Source organism: Pteropus alecto, unplaced genomic scaffold, assembly GCF_000325575.1.
Source record: "Pteropus alecto unplaced genomic scaffold, ASM32557v1 scaffold311, whole genome shotgun sequence".
In the NCBI taxonomy this organism is placed as follows: Eukaryota; Metazoa; Chordata; class Mammalia; order Chiroptera; family Pteropodidae; genus Pteropus; species Pteropus alecto.
The window spans coordinates 3529727-3549428 of NW_006431916.1; the positions used below are offsets into that span (position 1 = coordinate 3529727).

The window sequence follows — 19702 nt, forward strand, 5'->3', positions numbered from 1 at the left end:
AGGATTCATGCATTATATAAATACTTCCTTTACATAAACTCTATCAGGATTTCAATAACTCCTAACATTTTGGGGGGGTCTTGGTTCCCTTGGAGAATCAGATGGAAGATATAGATCTTTTCACCTTAAGAATCTCATGATGCACACTCAAATTTTGCATGTAGTTTAGGTAAGTTCACAAGCCTCCTGAAATTTGACTTACATGACTTTAAGTGTCCATAATATAAATTAAGCCAACTATTTAAGAGAAGTACACCTACATTATGTCCAAATGAGGCTGAACAATTAAAAACTATACCTTGAGAATAGGATGTGCAACTGCTAAGTCCTCCCATACAGCAGGCCTTGCACTACATTCAGTAAGGGAGCAAACATGCAATGAGACAGGTTGTCTTCCCTCAGGGAGCTCGCAGTCCCCTGAGTGCTTGTGAAAACAACTAGATTTAATGCAAGACTCTAGCAGCAATATGAGTAATGTGCTATGGAAACTCAGAGGAGGTGATTATTTTATTCGGGAGATTAATACTGAAGAAAATGTAACACGTCACATGTTCCTCCGCTTGCAATCTGATAGCATATATCACCATCATCATTTTAAGGAAACCCGGACAATTCAGAAAAGCTTTTCTGGCTGCTGAGAAAAAATACTTCTATCCAAGCTTGTATTTCAGGACTTCTCATTTTATCCTTTTTAATGCATGAGATCCATACCACTGCAATATGCCATAGAGCAGAGAATATGGGGGCTTTACAATCAGCCAGACTTGAGTTTACATCACCACCCTGTCATTTACTCACTGTGGGTCTTTAAACTAAGGACTCTACTTCACTGAACCTCTGTTTCTTCACCTGTGAAATAGGAGATAAAATATCTATTTTGCATTCCTTTTGAGGAAATAAATATAACATTTAAGAAACACTAACATGACCTCTGAACCCTCTTAGGGGCCCTAAAATGGTAGTCATTATTTTTATTTTTATCTATAGTCGGATATACAGATTCGATGTTGCAAAGTGTTAGAAATTTCTAATATGGAAAAAGTTAAAATATTCTTTATGTAAGGACTCTGTAACAATCAGCTATTGCCACAATAATGCTTCATAACAAACCATCCCCAAAACTCAGTGGCTCGTAACACTAATTCATAGGTCTATAGTTTGACTGTCATTCAGCTGATCTAGGTGGTCTTAGTTGAGCCACTCTGCTTTAGGATGTAGATCAGTTGGTCTTGGTCTGGACTATAGGTTTGATACAGGTCTGCTCCATATTTTTCATTATAAAGTTAGGCTTAATGAACAGACCTGGGCATCTTCTCACTGCAGATCTCAAAAAGCAGAGCAGAGAGCAAGCCCAGCTGTGCAAGCAGGCCTCAAACCTTTCTTAACATCCCTTTGACCAGAAAAAAACACATAGTAAAACCAAAATTAAGGGGTGGTAAAGTCCACTCTGCCATGATGAGTCCAATACTTCAATCTACCATAGTCCTTGTATAAAAGAAAAACCCAAAACTCAATGAGCATCTGAGAGACAGACGGCCAGAATGAGAGAAGCCAGATACACAGATGCAATTACATCTCTTCACTGCCCACGGCCTCTTTAGGAACTTTATAGCCACCTTCTACTTTGAACAGTGGAGTATAGAGAGAACTTCAAGCACTACAGCCTCTGTCTGTCTCTTTGAGCACCAAACAGTCTCCTTGTACCCTTCCTTAGCACTGACCACAGCCCACATTCTGTGCCCCTCAGTGACTTCTCACACCACTACCCAGGGTAGGACCAAATTTCACAGGCCGCACTACACTGTCCTCACTTCAGATACCATTGTAAGTTTGGGAGTCTCCATGCCATCCACACTTTGACTGGCTGGCTACAAATATGGGGTTTCTCACTACTTCCGTTTCAGTAATTCACATCAACAACTCTCAGAACTTAAGAAAGTGCTATAAATATGATCACATTTTTATTATAGCAAAAGGATACAAATCAGAACCAGCCAAAAGGAGAGACATATAGAGCAAGCACTGGAAGGCTCTCAAACATGACACTTCTATTGTCCTCTCCTTGGGAAATCTGTTTGCCTCACCCTCTGGCACATTGATGTGTGACAATATGCAGAATACTACCAAATAGAGAAGGAAGCTCACCAGAGCTTTGGTGTCTGGAGTTTTTATTGGGCTTCCATTACATAGGCATAATTGATTGAATTATTGTCTATAAGGTCGAACTCAGTCTCCCCGAAGATCAAGCTGATATCACCTGGCTAGAAGACCCAACTCTCCAATTACATGGTTGATCTTTTTGCCCTGACCAGCCTCCATTCTGAATCATCTCCCTAGCATAAACTCTCTCAGGCCCACCATGAGTTGTCTCGTTAGCATAAACTGTCAGGGCCCACTATGAATAGCAAAGACACTCCTATCAACTAAAGAAATCTCAAGAATTTAGAGGATATATCCCAGGAAGGCCAGCCAAATTCTTTATTCTAAGAGTTAAGAGGTAACCTCCCGAAAACCTGGGACAAAAGTCAGACAAATCCTTTATTACACAACCCATTTGTGTCTTCATTGGACTTCGAGCTCTTTGAGAGCAGATGAGATGTCCTTCTCTTCTCTGCATAGCCCACATACTCTAGCCCAGCACCCTCCTGGGGAAACATTGCTTAAACTGGTAAAAGTAAAGGCTTAGTCATAGAGTTTTAGAATGAATGAGCTGGAAGAGCCTTTGGAGACCACTTAAATTCCAGTGCATTTACTTTATTCATTAGAAAATGAAAGACCAGAGAGTTTATGTGATCACCCAGCACACACAGTGAACAAACTGAAGGTATACTTCAGAGTTTTATTTTCCCAAACTGGACACCCATTTACCACTGACCTCCCCCTACATGAATGAACACAAACTTAAGTATACATACCCTATTTTCTTTCTTACATCAAAGAAACCAGTGATAAGCTATGGAAACAGAAGAGGTAGGTGATACATATAAAGGCAGGAACTGAAACATGACTGTGATATAAACCGTTAAATGTCATGTATCTAATTTCTGACCTTTCCATGCTTCTTCTCATCTCTGCCCTCAAAAAGTACATTCTATTTTCGTCAGCTTGTTAGAATGTATGGCTTCTAAGAAGGATGTAGTACTTTTTTGTTTTTTGGTAGTTGTTCTATTCAATCTCTGCCCATTGCCAACACCTTACATTAAAAAAAATCAATCATAGGATCAAAAATTCTATAAAACATTTTATTACTCTTATCTGGAAGCAAGATTTTTTTATGAGTTCTTTTTCCTAACCAAGTCTAATGTGCTCTAGCAGTTCTACATTTATACACTTATTCAGGAGGGAACAGAATACACCTCTAACATCTATTCTGGTACACAGAAGTGCTCAGAGTATTATGGCCAAATGAATAATAGAGTGAGCATTTTAAAAAAAATTCCAGCATATGAAGATTAGTCGAGTGAGATGCCTTCTTATTCTTATCTTAACTCTCCACTTTCTCATCATCATTAAGAGATAGTAGGAATGCTTACACACATGGAAGATCATCGTCTATGCTTACATACCATTCTTGGTCAGTCTGGTTATAGAAAAAAATATTTGCACTATGCAATATGGTAAATGTATTAATTACAGAACCTTTGAATCCATTACTTTTTGTTTCCGAAGGTGAAACCAAAGCATGAAAGAGACAAAGGCTGATAGCATTAAATATGCAACTAGGAAATGTACTTACCTAGATGTAAATTCTCAATTTATGTGTGCTGAATCTGGACCCTGATGCAAGACTCAAGATAAGATGCGTCTCAATTTTTTATTCTCAACGGTGAAATTGTAACAGGGAAAAATGCATTTGTCTTTCAGTGAGTTTAACCCATGCATACCCAAAGTTGGCTCCATACCGACCAGCAGGACAGCTTCTCTCTCCTTCTTTGCTGTTCTCAGTCTTTTTGAATACCTGTTTCACTTGCATTGTGCAAATCTATGCATTTCTGTCTGTGAAGCAGCAGCCCTGGTACTGTGAGGTCTACAAATACAGGTAATATTCAATTTCTTAGTTTTCCTTTCTGAAGGTAATACAATGAATACCCAATGACATTGTACAACTAAGTTTGAACATGTACCTTCAAATTTTAACTAACAATATTTGTGTCTCCACACTGTAAAAAAATCAGTGGTGAGATGGAATACAGAACACAGTTAGTGGAGTCCTGGGGTGGGCCACATGGAATGAGTGGAAAAAGATCTTCTTATTGGTTGATGACGTATAGATCTAATAGCTGGTTGATTGAATGAATTTATTCATTCCCTGGTGATTTAGATATTATACAGACCAGGGGTCAGCAAACATTTCTTACAGAGGACCAAATAGTAAAGAGTTTGGGCTTTTTTAGACTAGATGGAATCTGTTACAACTACTCAACTACTCTGTTGCGAAAAGCACCTATAGCCAACATGTAGACAAACCATAGACCACCTGCAGACAACAAGTGGGCGTGACCGTGTTCCATAAAACTTCCTTCACAAAAACAGTTGATGAGTCAGATCTGGTCTATGGGTTATAGTTACTGGGTCTTGATATATAAGAGATTTGCTTAAATCGGTTTGGGTTTTTTAAATGAATCTTAAAATTAAGATTAGTTGATGGCATCATTGTTCTGATTGAATTGAACACTAGACTTTGGGCAAGTCTCTTCATCTCCCTGGGCTTTAGTTTCTTTAGCTATAAATTAAGGTTAAGATGAGGTGAACTATACTATAGATATTTTAACTTTATTTTTCTGACAAAGCCTGCTAGGCCTCCAAAAGGAAAGACAAGAAAAGAGCTTCTCTTTTTGAAGCTGGGATTATGCAAACTCCCCTTTATTCCACCTTGATCTCGAAGGCATCAGAGCCTCCGGAATCAGTAGATAACAGATTGAAAACTATCGAATGATGTCTAAGATTGTCATTTGACCCAAATTCAGAAATACAAGTATTACTTGAAATAGAAAATTCATTTTTATTCCAAAACCAGATTATCCTCCAAATTGGAGTGCATGTATTCGGAAAAGTAAAAGTCTGTTGAATCTAGGCAACAACACGTGTAGCCAAAAGGGTAGTGAATGGGTAGTCCTGCCTCAATCACTGAGTCGTTATGCCATACTAACCCTCAACTTTCTCATGTACGATGTAAGTATATTGGATTAGACACGTTTGGTATTAAATCCTGTACTCAAGCCTTTTAGTCTATCTGTCCTCTTTGTGCAAGAATGCCTTATGACTACTGATTGTTTTATTAATATATTCAGCAAACATTAACTGGACATCTCCTAAATGCAAAGCACATTTTGGGACCTTAGGGAGCCAGGGATAATAAGACTTAAGTCTTGCATTTGAGGTCACAATTGGAAAATGAATTTTAACTATAAACAGTTATAATAATAGTAAAAAGTTTCAAGCCAAACAAGAATGTTAATGGAAACTAATTTGTATTTTGATTATTGAAAAAAAGACCATTGCAAATAGAGCAGCGAGAACTGGGAAAGCTCATATCTCAAACAAATATTTTTCTGAGAAAATATTATATAACGTCACTGTGTTATGTGCTATGGATTTGTTGTAAATTTAAGTAAACAACAACAAAAAATAAAATCAAAAGAAAAATTCCACATTCAGAGAACTTTTATCCCAGGGATGGAAAATAAAAATAAGTGAACAAATAATTGCAAAACAATAAGCTAAATTCAGCACTAGCAGGAAGAATGAGGACACTAGTTATATTTGCCAGAGAAAGTAAAATTTCAGATAGAGTGATGTTAGAGAGAATAGCATATCTGACCTCAGAGGTGTGCAAATAGTGATATTTTGGAAACACTCAGGGAATATTCTTATATGCTTAGAGTATAAGGAACATGGGAGGACTGGCAAAGATAAGGCTGGAAAAGTACGTTGAGACCAGAATATAAAGATTTCTGGGCCTGCCTGAGATGTTTGAACTTAATTTATTAGCAATATAAAATCATAGACACTCATAAGCAGGAGAATGTTATGTTCAGATCCTAAGGAAGAGAGTGGATTAGAGTGGGCGGACTCAAACTCAGGATCCATTGAATGAGGTTTACATTAGTCCACAAAAGAGAAGACAAGAAACACACGCACACGCACACGCGTGCACGCACACACACACACACACACACGCAAGGTTCATTTACCCTGAATTGAAAGGAATTCCCTAGAAAATTGTCATTCAAGTCCTTTCAAGACAGATCACTTGTTCTAAATGGAATGTTAGACAAAGAACAGTCTTGACTTCCTCTGAATTTTATTTCTGCTTTGTTGTTGCAAGAGGTGAACAAAATATGTCTTGGTAGTTATTAGCTGGGCCGGTTTGAAAGCTGAGCTCCCATGATAGTGATTAGCTAATTTTTTTTTTTTCTACCTGCTGGATAAAAATAAAATAAAAAGTTCCATAAATGCTGGTGATTCTTTTGTAGTGAGTGCTTTCTGGACAACCAACATAATTTCTCAACAAATATGAATTTGGAAAGAAACTGGACTGGAAATGCAACTCTGATCCCTGGTTCAATTTTAAGTTTTGAGAGTACCACGTTGTGGCCCATCGCCACCATCAACTGTATCACAGTAGCATTTATCTTTTCTAAGGGAAAGCCGTTTAGAAAACCCATCTACACAAACTGTAAGTATGTGAAGTATATTTCTTTTAATGTTTTTTTCTACTTTCTCCTCCTCCTCAGAGTTGAAACTCACTTGTGAAGTGATTGTCTGAGAAGGAAACAATTGCATTGCTCTAAAATTGAGTATTGAATGCTAATTTTCATAGGTGATTGAGTCCATGGGCAGAAACCTGCTCATTTGCAAATAAGCACATGCATTATTAAATGGTCACATGAGTCCTGTCCTATTGTGAGTCATCAAGAATAATTTTAAGCACATCTATATGTGTCCAGATATTTTGTTATAAAGGCTTTCCAACCAATGCAAATACAACTTGACCTCTTAGTAACTATAACACTGAGCAAGTTACTTTAATCATTCTGTGCATCTTTTTGATCACCAGTGAAGATGAACATATATTCATGTTCTTAGCCATTCCTTCTCTGAATTGTCCATTTACACTTCTTACCATTTTTTTTCTATTGGGTTACTGTTATACTTTTTATTTATTTGTATAAGCTATTTATTCCTTTATGATTCTTTTCCATTGTCCTCATGCACAATTTTTCTCATTGCAAAATCATATTATCATTTATTTAGTTTTTAAATTTTCTTTAATGCTTTTTAAATTTAATGTTAATTTTGGGATATAGTTTGAGATAGAGATCAAACTAGTTTATCTAACCAATTGTAAGTTTCTCCAGCAGATTTTACTATTTAATATTACTTTGGCCACTTATTTTTCAACTGAATGTAGTGTCACATTATTATACCTATTTATTATTTTCTCATATGCATAATTTATATTATGTAAGTTTATATTTATATGTTATATACATATATTAATTTATATATAATTAATATTTTCTAGACTGTCCTTTTTGTTTCATTGATGCCAGCCCATTCTTGATCTCCCACTAAACTTTAAAAATTATAGTTTTATAATAAGTTTTACTAAGTAGTAAGATTGGTATATCCTCATTACTCTTCATTTTTCAAAAATTTCTTACTTTTCTTTCTTGTTCATTCTTCCAGATAAACTCTAGAATAAATTGTCAGACTTTCAAAAAATCTCCTTTGAGAAAAATTTGTTATACACTTTAGACTTCACTTTTAAGAAATTGTCACATCTCTCCATTTGTTTATTCATACTTCTTTTTATGTCTCTTAGTAAATATTTGTCATTTTCTTTATTATAGATCCTGCACATTTATTTAGGAAGCTAATCATATGTTTTTTGTATATTTGTTTATATTGTAAGTGACTTTTTCCTATTATATTTTATAATGAACTATCACTAATATATCTGAAAGGTATAGTGTTGTTCTATATTTATTTTCTCTCCCAAAATCTTTCTGAATTTTGCTATTAATCCTCAATTTTTGAGTGTTTAAAAAGATAATTATTATCATCTGCAAGTAATATTGTTTCTTCTTTCTTTCCAATAGCTAAAATGTTTATTTATATTTTCTTAGTGCACAATTCAGAATTTCTAGTACAATGTTAAGTAATAATGGTAATAACAGATAGTTCTCCTTAATAAAAATGCTTCTAGTAGTTTTCACTTGTAAATATGATTTTGATATTGGTTTGAGGTAAGCTACATCATGTAAAGAAAAATATCCTTCTATATCCAGTAAATCACAATATGTTTTAAAATCTAAAATGGGAGATGAATTTCATCAAATGCCTTTTCATCACCTACCGAGATGATTATACTTTTTTCTCCTTTGACCTGTTGCTATAATATATTAGTAATCTTATTAAACCTCCTTTATATTCTTGAGCAAATTCTACTTATTTATGATAGATTATAAATTTTAGTGAATTATATTTTATAGTTTTTAAATATCTATGTTTTATATGGGATTGGTCTGATTTTGTGTGTGTATAGTGTTTTGTTAGATTTGGTATTAAACTTGAGAACTCTTCACATTTTTCTTCCCCTGAAAAATATTTTGTAGACAATTTGCAAAAACTCAGTAAAATCATCTGGTTTCAAATCCTTCCTTTGAAAGAATTATTATTAAAGATTAATTTGGATTAAATTGTTTTTAAAATAGCAACATTTTTTACCCAAATAATCCCTATTTCATTGAGAGTTATCAAGTTTTTACATAGGATTTTGGGTAGCATTTTCTTATAATTTTTAATGCTTTTACAACTTTTTTACTATCTTCTCACCCTAATAACATTTATATGTGTTATTTTTTATTTATTTTTACCAGACATGTATTTTTACTGATTGTCTTTAAAGAATCAGCTCTCAGATTTAATAATTCTGTATGCTTTTTAGTTGTTAATTTATTTTTTATTCTTTTCCCTCTTCTTACTTTCTTTGAAAAAAATTTTAATTTTTCAATTTACTTTAGAATTTATGTATTTTCTTTTATTCTTGTAAAATTAGACAAGCATTCTAGATGCATGATTGTAGTTTGGGTTGCATTCGTTACTTTTCATGTGTCTCTAATTGTGACTTAATTTCCTCTTTGACATAATAGTTTTCAGATTAGTGATTTTTAATTCTCAAGTGGAATAGGATTTTATTTTTATTCTCCTACTAGTTTTTCTCAATAGCTTATAAACGAACTTGATTTCCTTTTTGACCCAACAGAATTTTAGAATTTTGTTTTCAATATGTGTATCAGGAGAGAGTTTTAATTTAAAATTGGTTAATAATTTCTAATTTTATTGTCATTTCAGAGAATGTAGCCTGTAAAACTTCTGCTTCAGAAAATTTACTATAATTTTGTATATCGCATGGCATAAACTCTAACCTTTAATTTTCTAAATAAGTCATAGGTATTGGGAAATCAAGTCTCATTCCTATTCTTAAACTAAAAATGAACATTTACTATATTAAACCAGTTTTTAACAATTATATTATTTACATTTTTTCTGTTCTCATCTCCCAACTTTCCCTCCCCACCCTTTTTTTTGTATAGCTGTTTTGCCAAAGGTTTTGAGAGCCTGTTAACATTTTTTCCTTTAAGTTTTGATTTTCTGTAAACTTCTTTCTGAATTTCTTATAATTTTTATTAATTTTGATACAATGTTTAATAATGTCCTTGGAGTCACAGCAAATCAAGATTCCTCTTTTTGTTTTAAAGTTCATCTCTTATAGTCTTTTTTTTATTGTAAATATATTTTACAAGAAGGATATATTATGTCAACTAGTACTTTAATTTAAATAGTAGTCACAAAGTCCTTTGCATAAAATTGAGTTTATTAGAACTGGATTAGTTGCATTATAGCAATTTAAAGCTTTTGACTAAACTCAAACCTCTATGTCAAACATAACTGATAATTTTAAATGAAAAAAGTTTTATAAACAAATATTCTAACCAATATAATCTTATAATAAATCATATTCTTTCGAAGTTACAAGTAAAAAGCCCTTGAAACTACTTTAAAATATACAAGCAATTTTATTTTAATATAACAGAAAAGTCTTTACCTTTCTTATCAGCCTTTGACAGAAGATAAACTTATGATGATGTGACATAGAAAAAGTACAGGTTAAATTTCTATTAAACAGGGGTGAATATTCAGTAACTTTTTCCTTATCTAAAAATAACCTGTAATGGCTTGCTCAGGACTTGTCTTCCCAAATCATCTGTATAAACAGAGTCCTATTCTTTCATCAATAGTAACTAACTAAGGAGGGCAACATGCACTTCAGTTCTTCATTATGTTTCCCAATCAAAGCTGAATTAAAGAAAAAAGTCTTGTCATTGTGCTTCCACACTACTCCTTTGTACACTAGCCTGGTCTGCTTTTCAGATCTTTAGTCTGAGGACAGTGGGATGTGCACAGCACTCAGCCCAGTTGTAGTGAGTAGCAGGTTGGAAATTTGGAGCATCATCTTTCCAGCATCTGGATCCTTGGGCCTTAGAAACAATGAAGTAAATGAAAAATCCACATAGCCATCTCCTCGGGGCTTCTTAGCACCAAGATGTTCAAATTGCTTTATTTTGGAAGATGCAGCTCCAGCTTTTCTTCTCTCTGCCTCACACACTTCTCAAGCAAGCCTGGTTAATTCTTCTGGGAGATGCTACATCTAGTTGTATATATAAAGTGAGGCTTAGATGAATGCCAGGGTGGGTGTAGGTACATAAGGTGAAAACAAAGCTCTTGTTACTTCGAAAATTCATGTTTCTCATAGAGGAGCAGTTGCCTCTGATTTGTGGTTGGTATCGACCTATATAGTTGGGGGCCAGGGGACCATCAACATTGGAATAAATGAGCATAAGACAAAAACTAGTTTGTTTATAAGTTTCAAGTTTGTTTATAAGTTTGTTTATAAGTATCGTTTATATCATGGCAACACTGATTATATGCTATTGTTTTGGCCTGGAGGTTCTGATCCTACCAAAAAGCATTTATAAAGTATCATCTATAAAGCACTTAAACGCTCTGATGGGCACAGGAGTGGATGGGGCTGGTGGGTAAGAACAGTGATGTTGGCATTTGGGGCAGGCTGGAGAGAGAGAGAACCGGCAGATGTGCATGCTAGGCTCTCACTCTTTCAATTCAGAGCCCACTTTCAAGTGGTTACAGTCTAGTTGATACATAAATGAAGATCATGGAAAGCAGAGTGTGATATACACCATACTAAATTAAAAAAAAAAATTGTAAGGAAAGACGAGGGAGTCTTTAAACAGAAGGTGGTATTTGAACTGGATTTTTAATGAAAAATTAGAATTCTCCAAGACAAGAAGAGTACGATCTACACAGGTATTTTGTGAACAGAGGCGCAGAAGCTTAAAAGTGTTGAGCCTTTGTGGAAGCAGCAGGCTTTTGGCTTAACTTTCCTATGCACATTAGGATGATAATAAGAGGTCAGTTTGGAAAGACTGATTGAAACCATATTGTGGAAGGCCTTGAATGTCAATCGAAGACCCTTGGACTTTATTCTCTAGGCAGTGAAGAATGAGGTGTTGCCAAGAGAACTGACTGTTTATCCATGCATGCACGACTCACTAGACACAGGGTGAGAAAGCATCAGGGCCTCTCTGGTGACCATTTACATGAACTGGTCACTGCAGGATGTCCCAGCCCCTCGGGACTCCTCAGTTGAGGTAACTCTTTTTATGGAATTCACTATAATACATTTATTAGCAGCTTTCTATACTCAGCTTTCAAAGAAAGATTTTAAGATATCACCTTTGTCTTGTAAGCATTAGAACATATTTTAAAACATATGAGAATATATCAAAACATCTGAAGATGTAACCTATATTTGCCCAACAAAGATAATTGATTCTGCGATGTGTGCCAAATTATGTGAAACATTCTTTTAGCATCTAAAAATAATGTTTGGTATTTCTTCAGATATATTCTCATTTCTGCTGATATCTGCCTTGAGCCTCACAGTTTTCATTCTGTTTTCTGATTTTCAAGATATATACCGTGGAATGGAGGTAAGTGGTATTCATTTGCACATCTGGCATGATTCCCATGTGCAATGGGACCATATTTGCATTGTAATTTGCAATTCAGTTATTACCATAGCCTCTCTGACTACTGAATATAGCGAGGCTATTCTCATTTACTAGAAGAGCAAATAACATATCTGGATCTCACATATGCTAGGCTCCGATTGTTTTTATAGTATTATCAATAGTATACATTTATCTTGTTCATATCTGAGATATTATGTTTAGATACTTCATTCTACTATGTTTGTTGTACTAATGCAACAAAAAAATTATTAATACAATAATTTTTCAAGTTTAATTCTTTAAAACATATAGTAGAAATCCTTCAAAATGTAGTTGTGAAGAGTGAGAAAAAGATTTATAAACTAATCATGTCTGTCAGAAATTGACTATAGGAATTTTCTTTCAGTGGGCATCATTTGATCCAGGATACAGTGGGTTAAAATTGATTAAGAAGTTAGTGAACCCAATCTTGGACCTACCATTGTGGGAGAAATGAAGAAAGAGGAGAATTGATTCAACCTCCAATCTACAATTTTGTTATGAAGATGAGCAATAACCAAGTGAAATGATGGCATGGCCACCTGAGGCCATCTATGCTTGAAGAAAGTATATAGATAGACAGAAGTAGGAAGAACATAGGAAGGAGGAGCTCTCACTGTGGCCTGTGCTGTCATGGGAGGCTTCATAGAGGAGAATACGGCTTGACCTGGGTCTGGAAGGATAGGTTAGATTTTGCTAGGCAGGAGATAGGGGTATTCCCAACCAGGATGACAGCCTTGGCACAAGCAGAGAGGGCTGAAAGAATCTCTTTTGTCTTGGAAATGAAAAGAATGTAGGGTGGTAGAGACAAAAATCAAAAGCAAGGTTCGTTTCACAGAACACCTGCAAGCATGGCCAAGAATGAGGCAGCAGGTTGCTGAATATGAGGAAGGCATGGATGGATGAAGGTAGCCAGTGAAGTTTGGACTTAATCCTGAGAAAAGCAAGGAATCATTGAAGATACCTGGGCAAGTTTTTCAGCAGGGTATTTAAAACAGGTTAATTAGATGATGGCAGGAGAACTATATGTGAGAGCAGAGAGGTGTGGAGAGAAAAGCAGTTTGGAAATGAAAACCTGGACCATTCAACCATTTAAGAAACAGTATGAAGCTTCAGAGTGTGCTTGGCACTGGGTTATGAAGATGAGTAAGGTATGGTTACCACTCAAGTAGCTCAGAAGCTAGGAGGGAAGACCATTCATCATATAAGCAAATAATTCCAAAACAGTATTATGTGTGCTTTCCAGGCCAAGGGATGGAGAAGAGACTTCACAGGTCAGGGCAGTGGCAGCAATAAAAAAAAATTCGTTATTATGACCCATTGCCATATCTTACAGCTTTCTCCAGACAACTGTGTACCCAGTGTGCTGTATTTCACAACCCTGAGAAAGGCTATCTCCACTTGGGGGAAAAAATAGCAAAGTGTTACATTGAAAGAACTCATATCAGAATGGGGATGAAAATTAAAGATGAGCATTTAGACACTGTGGAGGGTCTGTGGTTTCAGTCCGAAAAGTAGCTCAGTTCCCTTCACAATCAGCCATATTCCATTATTTCGGATCATAAAGGGGGCCATATAACCATTTTTTTTTCCCTATGAATGTAGCCATGGGAAGTTGTAGCTCTCACACATGTTTAATAAGTGTATTTGGTAGTCAGTATGTATGCTTTAATCCTTAAAAGGAGATGGGTTGGGTAGGTTTGACTTTCATCAAGCCACTGGATTTAGGACTGGGAAGATTTGTTCAGAAAATATTACCTTCATTTCAGTTAAAATAAACTTGTACCTCTGTCTCTTGTGTTTACCCGTAGGTCAATTTTACTGAAAGAATAAACTCCAAGCAGATTTTGTTTGGGGTTAATTATAAGTAATACTCTTATTAGATAAATGATTTAATCTTATGTCCTCTTCCCTCTATTTGAAAAGATAAAAATGAAGAGAGATACATAGGCTCCAAAGCATCCTATCTCCTGTCTGTCATCTGGCAATTGAGGGAGCACAGGCCAGGAGGAAGTCACTTCTCATTTGAATTCTGGCTCTGCCATTTATTTATTGGCTTTGAATCCTTGGGCCAGGCACTATAAAGTGATAAAAGATGTACCTACCCTCCAAGTTCAGAGAGTTGTTACAAATATAAAAATTAAGTAAGATACTTAATATGCATTTTCAAAGGGTTAAGTATAAAAAATTTAATAGTGGTATTCCTTTTGTAACAGTTAATCCCAACCATAACGTCATGGAGGGTTTCGATTTTGGTGGCAGCCCTCACCCAATTCTGTGTGGCCTTTTTTGTAGAGGTAAAGTAACTTCTATATGGCTCCTACTATTCTTCTGGGGAGATAAACAAATAAAGGGTCTCATTCTCAACAGATGCTCATTTTTTAGAGCAAACACTTTTGTCCCCAACAGTGCTAGTTATGAAGAGTTTATAAAAACTGTCCATGTTCTGTTTGGGGGAAATGTTGGCGGGGGGATGATTTAAAATTCTTTGAAGCCCGCATGGAAATGCCATCAGAATCAGTAGCAAAGAAAGCAAAACATCAAATTAACTCTAATTTTGCCTCACATGAAGGCATTGTATTATACGTTTCCTGGATTCTCAATAATCTAGTAAAGACCAGACCAGGTGACCTTCCAGCTCTAAAATTCAATGAGACCTTTAAGAGTAAAGAGCTGTCTTCAGTAGGGCTTCCTTAATTAAGAGAGAAGGGAAGCCACTACTCATTCTAGTCAATTCTTACACTTGAAAGTCTCCCCTATAGCATTTCTCTTCTATTCAGTGTCACTAAATCACTTTATATACTCAGTAAAAGTGATTTAAGAATACTATCCTATTTTTAAAGGACAGTATTTTTTTTTAAAGATTCATGTATTGTAAGTTCTTTGAGAAAAGGTATCAACCAAATTTAATACACACACTCACACATAAATATCTCATTATATACAATTAGCATAAAATTTCGCATACTTTTTAACTGAGGAATTCCATTTTTGAGATTATATTAAAAAAAAAAATAACCCAAAAGGAGATTTTAAAAACCTTACATGTATGAAGGTATTCATCATGGTATTATCTACAGTGATAAAATATTAGACTTGACTCGAATCAAAAGTAGAGATGCTGCTTGTTTAAATAATTACACAGCAGCACAGTCAGCTTTATTTGTGAAACAAGGAAATAAAGGCTTACTTCTCTTAAAATAGTTATTCAGCAATTTGGAGAAATGTCATATGACCATTAAAATGATTGTTAAGAAGACTGTAGTTACAAATTGTATATGGCAGAAAGCCTAGTATAAATAAAGGTAGAATGCAAGATTTGACTAATTATTATAAATGTCTAAAAATCACATGCATGTGAACATAGAAAAAATAGAGGCTCTAAAATGGAAAACGAAATCGATTTGATTGCTAGAGTTCATCTGTTCATTCAACAAACCTTTATTTGGCACCTTCTACGTGGCATATGCCAGGTAGCAGTGATTTTTTTTTCTTGAGTTTTGAGTACATTATTGAGTACATTACCTAGTTATCATTTCGGTCTGGCTGTAAAATAATTCTAAGTGAATCATCAGCCAGGATTTAACTGGGAAATGAAAGGCTGTAAGCTTTCAGCAGATTTCTGTGAAGATCAGTATGCTCTCGCTTCTCAAGCAAATGAGCTGGGGAGCTGCTAGGCTTCATGGGAACTGCAGGAAGGAGAAGCTGCCACCTCAGCAGCAACGAGCACATCTCAGAGGAAGGCCTGGGGGGACAGGGGCAGTCAGGAGCAACCTGGCCTCAGACGAAGTGAATGATGGTTTGTTTTTTTCACCTTATTTTCCAGGATGCCATCCTTCAAAATCGAGAGTTTTGGCAATTGATCAAAAAAGTATTTGGATTCTATTCTAAAAGTCAGTATAGGAACTGGCAAAAAAAGCTGGCAGAAGACTCAACCTGGCCTCCCACAAACAGGACAGATTATTCAGACGATGGCAAAAATGGATTCTATATCAACCAAGGATATGAAAGCTCTGAACAGATTCGAAAGGAAAAACTCAAATGGGAAGGCCAAGCCACAGAACAGCATTTCTGGACCAGACTGTAATCAGAATTGTTGTTACGTGCTTACCAGCAACTCTTTTTTTCCCAGAAACTGTTGAGAGGCTATGATCACCTACCCTTATCTTTTCTCTCTCCATCTGAGCACATTTCTCAGTGTCTTGAGCTTTGCATCAAAGAATCTTAAATATGCTTATTTTGAATGTATCTTCTAACACTGAGAAAAAAATACATTGCCTAGATTATTGTCTTTTTTCTAATAAACTTAATTCACATTACATAGCATTATCCTGGTTAAAATGTACAACTTTTTACAATAGTGAAATTAATACTATGAACATGAATTTTAAAAAAGAAAAAATTGAATTTGAGCTTTGAAGGTTTAACACGTATTATTTTAATCTACAGAAATAATATGAAAAAAAAAACCTTGTCTGTCGTCACAAGTATTTATTTAACCTTATATTTATTTGTGAAGAACATTTATGTACATATCTTTTTCTAAGGTCACAAAATTCTCATTTTGCTTCTTTCATATGGTTTTAACAGAGAAATAAGAATTGACATTTACTTTAGAAAATTCAACTCTGACTGTAGTAAGCCAGAACTCGGTGGAAGTAGAGAATGATGGAGGTTTCTATTTATTGCCTACAATCTTGGCTCCAGTCCAGCTAAGTTCTAACTACACTCCACTGAAGCTGGCATCTCCCAAAGTATATTGCTTTTGGGCCAGTGAGCTACAAGGTCCAGAATAGATCACAAAAATAATGAGATAAATTTTACCTTTGTTAAAATGTACTTTTCATTTAAAGAACATAGCACTTTTAATTACTCTTTATTACTGACATGAAAAGCTCACATTCTATCTCCAAAAGTTGCCCCAAACAGAGCATTGCTCATTTAAAAAAAAAAAAAAAAATCCTAGGGGAGGGACCCAGCATGGCAATTAATAGGCTACTAAACAATCTTAAGTTCCATCTCATGTTTTCATTATCTAAATCAATTATTAGATGTGCATTAACAACCATACGAAAGGGTACATCCTTTACAAATATATTGTGTACACTTTTACCTTTAACATACATCAACCCCACTGTGAACTTGAGAGAATATTTATTCCTAGTGAATATTTTATATTATCCACAAGGCTTTCCTTGTAACGATAAATCTAATTTTGCTAACCTAACAGATCTTTAACAGTTCGTAGGCAATTAGGTAACCAGTCCCATTCCATGAATACTAAATATGTGCCTAACACTGATGTGGGAATTCAGTTCTGAAATCTTTAGAATTGAAAATGTTTTCAGCATTTCATCAATTCATTGCTATAAAAAGTATTATGTACTTTGTTACACAAACCAGCAGCATAAATGCAAATTTTTATAAAAACAAACCCTCTATATTTACGTTTTATTTCCTTTTTAAGCTTTTTTTGGTGCACAGCTCTTGGAGAGTGAAAATTTTCAAAATGTTTCTAATTTAGTGGCTACTAATAAAAAATAAAAAGACAAAAAATATTTAGCTTATGATTAAGAAATGTATGCCAACATAAAAAATATGGTAACTCGGATTCTTGAGCTAACATCTGTATTTATTAACTTGACCTTTGTAGAGTGAGAAGATTCAATTGATACACCATAACATTTAGATAGTATAAAAAGTTTTTTTTTTTAATCTTAAATAAATGTACAATCTTTTTTCCCCCCAGTTTTCCCAAAAACCTGTTTGGTATCTGATAGGTGATAATCTTTATTTCATGGAACGTGATAAAGTTGAACTCTATACATGACTTCGTTAAAAATATGCTCAGAGAAATGTTTAAAGGTTTGGGAGGAAAAATATTTGATAAAAGCAAACTGAGCATGGTCACATACCAAATAATTAACTATAGGAAAAACAAACTGACAATCTTAAACTGCCCATCAACAAGAGTGGCCAGTTTTATGGGAACACTGATGATTAACTTTGTGAGCTTATCTCTAAGTGTGAAAACTAAGAGAGACTGGAATACTATGTAAATAATGAATCCATGAATTTAATTTAAAAGTGCATTTGTAACATTATCCAGCATAGCAAAGACTGTCTTCTGGAGTGGAGAAGTCCAGAGTTCTCTGTAAAGGTTTGACTTGAGGATCCTCAGAAGGCCTGTCCCCAATTCTGCTCCCTCCCCCGTTCACCAGTGTTGTAATTCCACTACACTCACGTCTCCTGCTTTGGGTTAAGATTTGCCTTCTGTAGTCATCCTTCATTAAAAGGTAAACACACTTTGGAAAAGGTCATGCATTAAATTTCCATCAATCTCACCCTAATTTGACAATACTAGAAAAGAGCTTTTTTTTTTCACTGTTACTTGAGAGTAGGACATAAAAGAATCAGGAAACTAAATTTAGAATGAAAATGAAAGGGTATTTTTGAATTATGGTATCTGGTTGGAGACACTCATAACTCCCCAGAGGACTAGTGGAGGAAGAGAGAGTTTTGGGGTTTATCTGGAGACAGAATTGGAGCCATAGGAAAGGGAAGGGGTTAATCAGGGGATAGGGAAGAGACATAAGATCTCTACTGGCCCTGATTGTAGTACATGACCCCTTCCGTTATCATTCTTCTTAACCTCCTTCAATTAGACTGTAAAGTATTTGGGGGTCTAGGGTAAAATCTGAATCAGTTTAATAGGTCTAGGATTTTCACTGAGTCTTCCGTTTAGTTACTTTATCTACCATATTCCTAGTTTCCTCATTGTACACCCACATCAATATTTACTCGAACTTGTCCTTTATTTAATGCCATGCTTTTAATGATGTCACAAGAAGGATGTCATTGGCTGCCAGTGTGTTTTGTAGGGTAATGTTATAAAGTCTGATATAATCCTAAGGGTATAGAGACCGGCAACTATTTTTCCCCAGCTGCTACCAACAAGAATTCCACTGGAAAGGTATTCAAAAGTAGTTTCTGTTAACACATTATCACTAAAATGAAAGAATAAAATCATGACTCTCCTTGACTTATAGGAAAAGCCTTACAAAGTAACATGAGATATTGTTTTCTAAATATGGCACCTCAAACCTACCTTAATGATCTCTTTCTAAGGTTAAAATGGCCAAACTCTTGAAATACTTCAAAATCTAAAAGAAATAATGAGGGTAAAAGGAATAGCCCATTCTTGCTTGTCACATACTCCTGACAAATGAGTCACTTCTGGGAAAATCACTGGATCTGAAACACCAGAGCAAAGACAATCCCCTCCCCACCCGCACTCCACCCCCATCATCTACACAGGAGCAAAAAGATAGGTGTCCACCTTCAAATGACATGCTAATCAAAGTTCTTCAAACTGCCTAACCAAATGCTGAATTTCCCAGTTTCTCTCCTGACCAGAAAAGGAATATGAATTTAGATGTCAACTCTAACAATTTAGGGCTCTTATCATATTTTTCAAAATCATATATAAGCTGTCTTCTTTCTCCTGGCAAATACAAAATTGCTACCCTTGGGGAAAAAGAAAATAATATTTATTGTAGAAG

The 19702-nt window shown here is 35.0% G+C and overlaps 1 protein-coding gene across 1 annotated transcript in view; it reads left to right on the forward strand.

Moving 5' to 3' along the window:
- The window catches only part of ATP13A5 (ATPase 13A5), a 96985-nt gene extending 80758 nt beyond the window's left edge, over positions 1–16227 (forward strand). Inside the window, exons 26-30 of the mRNA XM_006906196.1 lie at positions 3865–4039; positions 6477–6679; positions 11992–12080; positions 14357–14437; positions 15967–16227. Of these exons, the coding sequence (XP_006906258.1) occupies positions 3865–4039; positions 6477–6679; positions 11992–12080; positions 14357–14437; positions 15967–16227 (809 nt within the window). The remainder of the gene's footprint in view (positions 1–3864; positions 4040–6476; positions 6680–11991; positions 12081–14356; positions 14438–15966) is intronic.
- Positions 16228–19702: the final 3475 nt, after the last annotated feature.